The sequence below is a fragment of the Pseudorca crassidens genome, chromosome X (genome assembly GCF_039906515.1).
Source record: "Pseudorca crassidens isolate mPseCra1 chromosome X, mPseCra1.hap1, whole genome shotgun sequence".
Lineage (NCBI taxonomy): Eukaryota > Metazoa > Chordata > Mammalia > Artiodactyla > Delphinidae > Pseudorca > Pseudorca crassidens.
The window spans coordinates 39,099,373-39,111,681 of NC_090317.1; the positions used below are offsets into that span (position 1 = coordinate 39,099,373).

Sequence of the window (12,309 nt, forward strand, 5' to 3'; positions counted from 1 at the left end):
CAAACACATGAAAGAATGCTCAACATCACTAATCATTAGAGAAATGCAAATCAAAGCTACAATGAGGTATCACCTCACACCAGTCAGAATGGCCATCATCAAAAAATCTACAAACAAATGCTGGAGAGGTTGTGGAGAAAAGGGAACCCTCTTGCACTGTTGGTAGGAATGTAAATTGATACAGTAACTATGGAGAACAGTATGGAGGTTCCTTAAAATCTAAAAATAGAACTATCATATGACCCAGCAATCCCACTACTGGGCATATACTGTGAGAAAACCATAATTCAAAAAGAGTCATGTACCACAATGTTCACTGCAGCTCTATTTACAATAGCCAAGACATGGAAGCAACCTAAGTGTCCATTGACAGATGAATGCATAAAGAAGATGTGGCACATATATACAGTGGAATATTACTCAGCCATAAAAAGAGACGAAACTGAGTTGTTTGTAGTGAGATGGATGGACCTAGAGTCTGTCATACAGAGTGAAGTAAGTCAGAAAGAGAAAAACAAATACTGTATGCTAACACATATATATGGAATCTAAAAAAAAATGGTTATGAAGAACCTAGGGGCAGGACAGGAATCAAGATGCAGATGTAGAGAACGGACTTGAGGACACGGGGAGGGGGAAGGGTAAGCTGGGATGAAGTGAGAGAGTGGCATGGACATATATACACTACCAAATGTAAAATAGATAGCTAGTGGGAAGCAGCTGCATAGCACAGGGAGACCAGCTGGGTGCTTTGTGACCACCTAGAGGGGTGGGATAGGGAGGGTAGGAGGGAGACGCAAGAGGGATGAGATATGGGGATATATGTATATGTATAGCTGATTCACTTCGTTAAAAAGCAGAAACTAACACACCATTGTAAAGCAATTATACTCCAATAAAGATGTTAAAGAAATAAATAAAAATTAAAAATGAGAAAAAAAAAGAATTGCAGCCACTGAGATTGTTGCTCTCTGCAGTCTTGATATGAATGAGAATATCACCCTTAGTGAAATCAACAAACATTAAACTTTGTACAAATTTATAAATATTAAATGTAAATAAAAAATCAAAAACAGCACAAACCATTGTCAATGTCACTCTCAATATTGTTTTTTCAATAAATTACAGAAGGGAAAATGTATCCTATTCTGAGTATTACTACCCTCACCAACATCATAATTTTTACATATGTTACAATGACTTTTCCATAGCATGGCAAGAGGAAGATCTCCACTCTTTTATTGCCTTCCTTCCATCCCATCTGGGTCTTCCTTCCAGCTTGGCTTATATATCTAGGCCTGATTTTGGAGTGGTAATCTTATTATTCAGTTAAACATTTTATTTTTCTGGAATTTCTGTTAAGTAGCTTCTTAAGAGAAATCAAGCCACGTAGCAGACAGGCAATGGGACTAAAACAATTTTGCTGGATCTGACATTTGTTAACATCAACGTGAGGTAGTAGTGCTTTAAAAAAAATAGGCACTTAGACTTGCATATAAATACTATGCTGGCACAACAACTTCAGAAAACTCTGGCAACCGAACAGGAACTTCCCAGGCAGAGACTGCAAACAAGCACTTCAAAACCAACACTGGCACAAAATATGATACTGGATTAAATATTTATTGCCTTCAGTTTAAATTTTTAGTTCAGGTATTTGATTATCCCTCCTAACTTCGTGGTACACTGAAGTCCCTTTTTTGGCTGTTTGTTTTGTTTTGCTCTGTTTTTTAAGGCAGGTTTAGAATTAGCCCCCTCTTAAGGGCTTAGTGGCAATTTGTAGTGGCCAGTACCAAAACTTTGCTTATTTAGTGTACTGAGTGTGCAAACACATACACTACTGTCCTCCACAAAAACCTCTCACCTACATAGATACACTCAGACACCTCCACCCACACATACCGGAGACACACCCAACCTTCCCATAGCTATACGCATATATATGCAAATCAGCACATATGCTAATTGTAATACACCTACACGGGTACTCACATACTTAAAAGAAGAGGTAGAAAGATCACGGCAAAGATATATAGGGTACAATATATCACTGTCAGAGGAGAGAGGCTGCTGTTTCTCTGGCCGTACTATTAGTATGAGCCATAGGCTAATTCCCCCAGAACTGGCCAGAGGTGAACGAACGCAAACAGGTTTGTGCAACAGATGAAACAGGTTCCAGTGAGAGCCTGCAGGCGAGGAGGCTATTTGTCACGAGAAGAATTTGGAGTTAATTCACTTGTCATATAGAAAAAGTGACCTGGTTTATTAAGGAACTTGCTAACTGTATAACTGTGTATAAAGAGACAAAGTCGTGTAAGGGGTATCTCCCAGATCCCTTACCTTGAGCTTCTCAAACCGATCATTCAGGGACGCGACCTGATGGTCTCGGTGACGCCCCACCAGTTTGCATAAGGCACAGATCAATTGGTCATCAGATACACAATACATGTTCACTTTCTCATTCTCATGGTCCAGGCAGGTGATCCCTCGAAGATGTGTGTCCGGCACTGGTTCCACCAGGCGGTGGCTGGTGAAAGGTTTCTTATTGGGGTGCGTGGCCCGCAGGCAACGGTCACAGTAGGAGACCTCGCAGGTGATGCATGTTTTCACTGCATCCCTTGGCGGGTCCTGCTCACAAAACTGGCAAGCAATTCGCTCACTAGACATGGCGCTGCTGGGCCTGTAAGTCCTCTCCCGGCGACTCTCACTTGGGGAATTGGGTCCACTGACGGAAGCCTTCTGGAAGCGGTCAATAATGTTCTGCAGAGTCACATTCCTCTTGAGGCCGTCCAGGCCCCGGTGGTTCAGTGAGATAACATACCTGCACGTAGGACACTGGAAAGCAGTAATGGGTTCAACGGATTCACCAGAGCTGCAGCTCGAGACCAAGATGCGATGGGCACAGCTGAAGCAGAGGCTGTGAGCACAAGGGAGCAGAAGGGGGTCTTCAAACAACTCTAGGCAGATTGGACAGGTCAATTCAGACTCCAGTGTTTCCATCTTTAGTGAAAATAATCCTGCTGAGGCATTAAGAACCGCAGAGGCTGGGCTTTCACCTGCAAGGAACACGAAGCAAGAGTCATTAAGCATTTCCAAAGGAAACGTGGATGTAGCATAATTACACGCTAACCAATGGAGGTTTTACAGGCTGGATTCCCCAGGGATGCTGGAGCAATAAGAAAGTGAGCTGGGAATTAATCAAAAAGCCATTCTCCCCCTTTAAACCTTGTTTTTGACAAATGCGTGGGTTTATTTTCCTGCACTAATAAACAGAAACTAGAGGCCATCTCTGAATCCCGGTTTACTGACTCACATTCCTGTTCCAACTCACCACACTGGTGCGGATCAGTCTCTCACACACCCTCTCCACTGACATCTCTTGTCCTGGACTATGATGCACCTGAGGCCCTGCCAAATTCTCAGTCTCCATTCTCCAATATTGTTCTCTATTTTACTTCCAGTTAAAATACAGAGGCTGCTCCTATTTCACATCTAGTGGAAGGAAAACAAGGCCATATTTGAAACTAACTCTCTAGTTCTTGAAATGATCCCATTCTCAGAGCCTGCATAAAAAGAGAAGAGAGAGCTTTAGAAAAATGTAGTTCTCAGCACAGGATAATAAGTTCTTCAGATGTGTGAACTTGAATTACTTCCTGTTACCACACATGGAAATTTCTGTTCCATCCTATTTCTAGTAAACTGAGTTACTAGAGACAAATAGGAAAAATATTAAAATATAAAAAGTATAAAATATATTTTGTTGGTTTAAAGTGTTAATCTTATTTATAGGAAAGAGAAAGGCATCTTTTGCTTTTGAATAACTTTTGTTCATCATCTCACTATCACCGGAGACTCTCATCAGGGCTTGAAAGTTTGATTCCGTCACTGGTATTTGTTCAGGTTTTGTCATCTGTCAGAGATATCTGCATAGCCCTCTCACAGGAAACTTAAATACTGAGTACAATTATACATTGTGCATAAGTACAATAGATGTATCCCTAAAAGCTGTTTCTAAATCAAACCTTTTAAGTGCACTTAACTAACTAGCTATTTAATGGAAATCTATAGGAAATTGGACTGTAAAAGTGAAGAATCTTTTTGTAAAATGGTCACTCTCAGTTGGTTTGATAAGTTTGATGTTTGTATAACCACTTTTTTTAAAAGTGAGGTGTGTGGTGTTCTTATTTTACAATTTACAAGAGCTTGGAAATTGTTGGCTAGTATTTTGTAGCTTATAACATCTATCAGCATTCACCTATAGAGATGAAAAAGTAAAACAATTAAAATGTACATATATCATAGAATCTTAGAATTGGAAGAGACTTTAGAGATGATAGATTCCAACTTCCACTCAAAGCAGGAATATTGCCTTTGGTAGTTCCATTGGTCAAATTCAACATGTCCATAAATGAACTTGCTATTCTTCCCTGCCCCCCAAAACAAAACACCTGCTCCTCTTCCAATTTTCCCTATCTGTTGAATGTCACCATCCAAGCCTAGAAACCTAGGAGTTCTCTCACTGAACATGTTTATCACTTCAACCACTTGGTGGCTTCCAGAACATTCTGTTTTATTTCATTTACACATCTGTGTCTCCAGCTAACCCTCCTTGCTCCTTGAGGGCATCAACTATTTCATATTTTTATTCATAGTACAGTGCCTCACACTCACAGAGTATTTAAAAATTGTTAAATGAAGGATCCCTTCAAGTAGAGGAAGTTAAAAAGGGGCCTAGCATTTATTGAGTACCTCCTGTATTCTGAGTGCCATGTTAAGAACTTTACACACAATATTTCATTAAATTCTATCAGGAAGGCTGTACGGAAGGTACTAATACTATATGCATATTATGGTTGGGAAACTGGGGCTCAGTGTTATTAAGTAAATGAACCAGGAACACACACACCCAGAGCACTGGGGCAGTCTAATGCCAAGGCCTGTGCTCTTTCCCACACACCTTTATTTCAATCATCTCACCTCCTTCACTTGACAAATATCTTGACTATTTTACAAGAGGGCTTATAGACACCATGTTTCCACTTCTATTTGTGTCTCTCTGTGTCCCTCTGAGTTTCTCTGAATCTGCCTCTCACTCCTAGTCCCTTTCAGAATCATACCTCTTTCTTCTAGGCCCATCTCCACCTTACTCTGCATTTCTATTACTGCCTCTTCCAGAACTGCAGGTCTGCATTCCTCAGTGTCTGTGTTGGAAGCTACCTGGGAGAATCGAGTAAGGCCTCCTGCCAAAATTATAGTTGGTCAAGATGCATTGCTGATAGACCTGCCTCTGTGTTGTAACCTTTACAAAAGCAATTAGAGTACCACAACTCTTCTAAATCTTAGGATCACGCCATATTAATTCTTCTGTACAGAGGAAAAGCTCTGCGAATTTTCCTGCAGTCCTAAAAGTTGTTCCTGACTACGTGAGACACTTGAACCTCACTATGAAACTAAGCTTAGGAAAGCATGCTATGGGTCAGGATTGCCTTGGATAAGGTCAAAATAGGATTTTTAACCAGGGATTCCTGAAACTTCTAGAAATGTTTAAAGGATGCTGTATGTATATCATATATACACTTTCACGGGGAGAGGGTTGTCCATAGCATTCAAAATGTTCTCAAAAGAGTCCTTGGCAGAAAAAAAGCCAAACATCAGTGCTTTAAAATAACTACCTTAACTGATTTCGTCTGTATAGAGAATAATATAAGATGGTTACACTCTGTTCCTTATGGTAAGTAACTTTTTCTATTATACTGTTTCTATTCTGTTTTATTTTACAATTTCGGGGAACTGAGTATTTTTGCAACTTCTCCAAACATCTGTTCATCTCATCTCTCATTTATGAGGCCACCTTGTTCTGGTCACTCCTAATATTTCAGCATCCTTTCAACCTATCTCCCATTTTCCCTACCTCCCTGATTACCTAAGCACATTTCCCCTTTAAATTTATTGTGCTTTTGCCATGTGCCAGGCACAACAACCCTCTAAAAGGCAGGTACTATTTTACAACAACAAAAAAGGTAATGTGTTCAGGGTCACACTTGTTTGCAAGTAGCAAAGTTAAGATTCAAAACCAGATAAAACTGAGAGTCCAAAAATAAACTCCTATATTTATGGTCAACTGACTTTTGATAAGGGTTCCAAAACCATTCAACAGGGAAATAATAATCTTTTTGACAAGTGGTTCTGGGATAACCGGATGCCCACATGCAAAAGGATGAAGTTACAGCCCTACCTCACACTATACATAAAAATTTACTCAAAATGGATCCACAATCTAAATGTAAGCACAGAAACTATAAAACTCTTAGAAGGAAACGTAAGTGTAAATCTTCATGAACTTAGGTTAAGCAAGGGTTTCTTAGATGACACCAAATGCACAAGTAACTGAAGAAAAAAAATAAATTGGACTTCATCAAAATTTAAAACTTCTGTACTATAAATGACACCATCAAAAAAGTGAAAAGACAACTCACAGAATAGGAAAAATATTTGCAGATCATACATGTGATACAGGTCAAGTATCTAGAAATACACAGAACTCTTACAGCTCAACAATAAAAAGGCAAAAAAATATTTTAAATGGCAAAGGATCTGAATAGACATTTCTCCAAAGAAGATATGCAAATGATCAGTAAGCATATGAAAATGTACTCAACATCATTGGCCATTAGGGAAATACAAATCAAAACCACATTGAGATACCACTTTACACTCACTAGGATACCTATAATATTACTTCACACACACTAGGATGGCCATAATTTAAAAACATAGCAAATGTCAGCCAGGATATAGAGAAATTGGGACCCTCATACATTGCTGGTGGGAATGTAAAATGATGCAGCTGCTTTGGGAAATAGTTTGGCAGTTCCTCAAAATGTTAAATGTAGAGTTACCATATGATCCAGAAGAACTGAAGATATGCTCACTCAAAAACTTGTACACAAATGTTCATAGCAGCATTATTCACAATAACCAAATGGTGGAAACAATCCAAATGTCCCTCAACTTATGAACAGATAAACAAATGTGGTATGTCCATACAACAGAATATAATTTAGCAAGAAAAAGGAATGAGGTACTGATACATGCTACGACATGGATAATCTTTGAAAACATTATGCTAAGTAAAAGAAGCTAGTCACAAAAGGTCACAGATTATATGATTCCCTTTATAGGAAATGCCCAGAATAGGCAAACCCATAAGAACAGAAAGTAGATTAGTGTTTGTCAAGGGCCTGGGTCGGGGGGCATGGGGGTAGAGGGAATGGAGAGTGGCTGCTAATGGTATGGGTTTTCTCTTGACGATGATGAAAATGTCTAGGATTTAGCAGTGATGATTGCACAGCTTTGTGAATATACTAAAACCCACTGAATTGTACACTTTAAAATGGTGAATATTATGGTATATGGATTTTACCTTAATTTTTAAAACAGATTCAAACCCACAATCCAGAGTGTGAACAAACACCTAACCACTATTCCATACTGTCAACTATGTAATTATGTACTATTTCTAAACTCTACTGAATTGCTTACTCCTTTCAATTGCTCTTCTAGGTTAGTGATTCCCTGTCTAGGTTTTGCAATACCTGGGACATCTCTAATGATCAATGGGTGTCAGAAAATTATCAGCTCCCAATTTTTTATTCATTTAAAAATGATAAGACTCCTAAAAAATATTTGACTCCTAGATCACAAAATACCTTTAGGAAGTACAGGAGGAAGTGGTAGGACAAAAAATAAAACAATGGCAGTGCTGCAACTTCAAAAAGCTTGTGAATCATTAATCTATGCAGAATTAGAGAATACACTAAGGATAAAGACAGGATGTAAACCTGGTAGAGTGTCACTGAATGACAGGCAATCATGAAGCTTTTGCCAGAAAACACAATGGTTTGCCATAAAAATGCACTGATGAAATGCCTAGGCGGGCAGACCAAATGCCATGTTAAGAAACAAATGCCCACATCCACATCCACTGATTTGTTCCCTTCCATATCATTTAGTTACTGCTGTGTAGTCAAATAAGGATGCTTATGTATTTGCCCTTGTTCTAGTATAAAACTGTTTCTGTATGGCTTATCGTCACCCTGCACCCCCCTTCAGGCTGAGACTCCTGAAAAAAAAGTTGATGAGAATAAACTTTAAGAAGGTATCATAAGACTGTGTGAGTAGATAGAAATACAAAGGAGGAGTTTTCAATGCAGACGATTAAAATAAAAATAATACATTCTGCACTTACAAAATGAAAGATTGATTTCAGCATTGCCCTTCAAATCCAAAATTCGGTTAACTCTGATCAGAGAGAGAAGTCATGATCTGCACTTGGCAGAATGCTATTATTTCAAGTGTTATTTGAACATAATTAAATGCCTACTTATTTCAACAGCTTATATTCCATCTAGTGTTCATCTTCCAGATCCACGGAACACGGGTCTGGGCTCTCATTACCTCCCTGAGGAGCCACAGTCTCCCTTTCTTCACAGAAAGACCATGAGTATAAAACCCAACCTGACCCCTGGGCTGTACAATGAGGATTCAGCTGGCTTGTAGAATTTACATTCTTCAGGATATTAACAGTAATGTCCCATGAGCTCTTCCTAAAAACACCAGAAACTGCCTCTCTGCCTTGGAGGATGAGCAAATGAGTCCTGGCTTAGTCTGATGTTCCCTTAACTGTAAAATGTCATTCAAGTTGGACTAGAATCACCAGACAATCTCTTTAACATGTGTTCCAGCTCTGACATCCTATTATTACAGAGCTCTTGCTATCTGTTACCACATAGGAAAGACACCTTGGATTACTGAAAACCAGCTCCTCAAGACACAAGTCTTATTTATTAGTGTGACTAGAAAGGCTGACAGGGCTTCCCTGGTGGCGCAGTGGTTGAGAATCCGCCTGCCGATGCAGGGGACACGGGTTTGTGCCCTGGTCCGGGAAGATCCCACGTGCCGCGGAGCGGCTGGGCCCCTGAGCCATGGCCGCTGAGCCTGTGCGTCCGGAGCCTATGCTCCGCAACGGGAAAGGCCACAACAGTGAGAGGCCCGCATACCAAAAAATAAAAAGAAAAAGAAAAAGAAAAGAAAGGCTGACAAGAATGGGCATCATCATGAAAGGAACTGGAAATAAACAAAATGCATTACTTACCCTTGGCTAAGCCAAGGTGCCCAAGGACAGTGGCTGGTTTTGCCTGTTGTACTTCAAAGAAGATATAATGGGTGTTCCAGGGAACAACTAAAGGTGAGGAGAGTCCCATGGGAGTACAAACTAATGACAACACCTTTTGGAAGAAAAGGAAGACAACCAAATCCTAGAATACTATTAGTAGGAAAAGACCTCTTTAATTTCAGAAATGATCATTTGGGAACATAAAAGGCAAACAACGCATAGAATTCTCACCCTAAAAAGATAGACTGAAAATAGAAACCCAGAAAAAAGAGGCTAGGCGGTCAGTAAGCATAATTAATAATAACAGTCACCTTACATTTGTGTACCAGTTTTACACTTTTCAAATGGTTCCAAAGCCACTATCTCATTTGATCCTCACAACAGAGCCTGGTTGTCGTCCTAGCTCTAAACTGAATTAGCTGAGTGATCCCAGGTAAGACATTTAAACTGTTTGGGCCACAGCCTCCTCATCTGTCAAATGAAAAATACCTGCCCTACCCATCTCACAGGCTCTTGTGAGGATCAGATGAGAATAAAATAAAATTATTAACTTGCTTTAAAAATACAGATATTCTCAACACACATTCACAGATGACAGATACAGAGCAAGTTATTAAGGAAATAGCACATGTTTGGAAATTCACCCCAAATGCATGGTTGACATAACGGAGGACAATTACACTCCCCCACAAGTTTTCCGGAGGGCCATGAGTCTTCTTGTGGTATTTATTATGCTCATATGTCTCCCCTGTTAAACTGGAGTCCCCCGCAAAGGGAAGAACTGTCTCTCTTCTTTTTTCTTAAGCTTTTATCACACACAGGGTGAGCTCAGGACTGGAGGTTGATTACAGACTGACAGCACCAGAGCCAGTTCCTGTCTAATAGGTTATTAAAGCCTACTTAATATTTTACAGTACATGGATTTAATGATTTTTTTAATGACTTGAGACCTATACTTTTTTTTAAAGATGGTTTTGATGTGAACCATTTTTAAAGTCTTTATTGAATTTGTTGCAATGCTGCTTCTGTTCCATGTCTTGGCCTTTTGGCCCCAAGGCATGTGGGATCCCAGCTCCCCCACCAGGGATCCAACCCATACCCCCTGCATTGGAAGGCGAAGTCTCAACCAGGGAAGTTCCTTAATGATCTTTTTTTTTTAATAATTAGCTCCTAAATCCAGCCATTGGCTATTTTATACAATATAGTCATCATAAACATTAAAAGGAATATCACAATAGCAGAACTAAAAGTCCTAGATCTGCTACAAACACAATAGATTAATCTAAGTAACCAAGAAATAGATTTACCAAGGTAACACATGATAATTGTCACAAATCATTAAGTATAATTCATAACACCTTTATCTTAATGCCAATTACACTAGCAGTTTCCAGATTGGAGAACAAACTTAATTTACCTACTGCTACCAGCACAGCTTTCCATCTATTCTAGGACTGCTTTTCCCAATCTGTTACCCAATAAAATATTTGTAAATTTTTTAATGTTCAGTGCCCCCCCCCCCAAAATGGGCAGTCATCTCTACTTCTACAGAATAAAACTGGCAATATATGTATGTAGGGCATGCTGTTGAGTGTTAGGCTGAGAGGACCCCAAGTTCAGGTCAGAGACAAGGGACAGAGAACAGAAGCCTATTTGAAATCAAGCTTCTACTCCCCTGGGAACCACATGGATCTTAGCAACACTGAACAAAGGGCTATAGACAAAGCGATGGAGGATTCTGGACCGTAAACCATTTTTCTATCTCTGGGCTGTATACATTCAGACATGTCACTGTCCTGCATTAGCACTGTCTACTATGCCCATACATTATACCCCTAACTGGGAAAACTGTAAATACCGGGATTTTCTGTTTCAGGAGGATTTTAGGTTATATAATGAATTTGTTATCAGATTTTCTGGTCTCTGTAAGAGGAAGATTCAGAGACTGGGGATGCTGTTCATCAACTAGAGGAGTCTGACCTACAGGAAAGAGTCTGAGACAAAGCCCAAGGTCAGGCAGTCAGAGCTCTGCAGGGAGAAAAGAACCCAAGTAGAACAAGTCTTCCTAAGGATACTTTGCTAACCCACTTAGGCAGAACCAACACCCTTATTATGTATTCAGTTGAACCCAACACAGAGAAGGGAGTAGTGGATGTTGGCACATTACTCAAAATCCCTCCACCACCCATACTTTAACCATCTAGTAGTCTTAGCAGCTTACAGGATTTCTAAGGGCAATGCAGGAGCTGGGAGACTGTCAAAAAGAATATGTCTGGCTGTGATCATGGAGAAGGGGAAGATGGAAAAAGAAAAACTGTAGAAAGAGCCACAAACCTCCAGTGCCCACAGAAGACTCTTAGCAGAGTTTTAATTCATGAAAATGGAGACAGAAACATATATTGATCCTTGGAAGAGAAGGGAAATAAAAAGAGGGCTAGCAGCCCGTACAGAGGGGATCATTGGAGTTGGAACTTCTTGTCTCAACACCACTCATCTGGTCTTCTCACATGTTAGCATGATCCAACACACTGGTTGAGAAACACTTTTCTAGTCTATTTTTCACACTGCTCAGTGATGAACACAATGTTTGTTGAGAGACCTGAAATACAGACATTAGCACAACACCACCTTGGTACCCAAATTTCATTCATCAAAAAGTGAACAACTGTGAACTCTCCTGAACTGTCGTATATCCAGTATCAACATGTTACATGTCATATCTTGGTGATGCAATGCTCTAAGTCAAGGCACTCAGCCTAAGTAAGGAGGTGCTTCACAAACACAGTACCACATGTTCCCCTTTTGCACAGAAGAGAAGACCACAAACTTAATGCTAACTGGAAATGGAACACCCCCTGGCCTCCACTAGCAGCAGAGGACCATGGCCTAACAGCTAGGGACTTACCAAGACCCACAGAGACTGAATGACACACACACACAAGGCCAAGCAGGTACCTCTGAGAACAGCCATTTGAGACACGTTCTGTGCCTCCGTCCTGTCTTCACCTCCTTTTTAGGGCTGTCTGTCCCTGTTGGGAAAGAGAGAACCTGAGTACTAAGGGACAGAGTCAAGGGAGGACATTCTCTCCTCTTCACCAAGTAGCAAAGACATACTCCTTCTGCAGTTTCCTTCT

At 40.1% G+C, this 12,309-nt stretch overlaps 1 protein-coding gene across 8 annotated transcripts in view; it reads right to left on the minus strand.

The window, feature by feature from the left end:
- Positions 1 to 12,309, minus strand: part of MID2 (midline 2) — a 108,693-nt gene that overhangs the window by 93,090 nt on the left and 3,294 nt on the right. For 6 of the 8 annotated variants that reach the window (XM_067724172.1, XM_067724171.1, XM_067724169.1 and 3 more), the window contains exon 2: positions 2,341 to 3,056. In XM_067724172.1, coding sequence (XP_067580273.1) covers positions 2,341 to 3,000 — 660 coding nt within the window. In that variant the 5' untranslated portion in view covers positions 3,001 to 3,056. Of the gene's footprint in view, positions 1 to 2,340; positions 3,057 to 3,331; positions 3,564 to 12,309 lie in introns of all 8 variants that reach the window. The other 2 variants (XM_067724166.1, XM_067724165.1) reach the window with 2 other exon arrangements.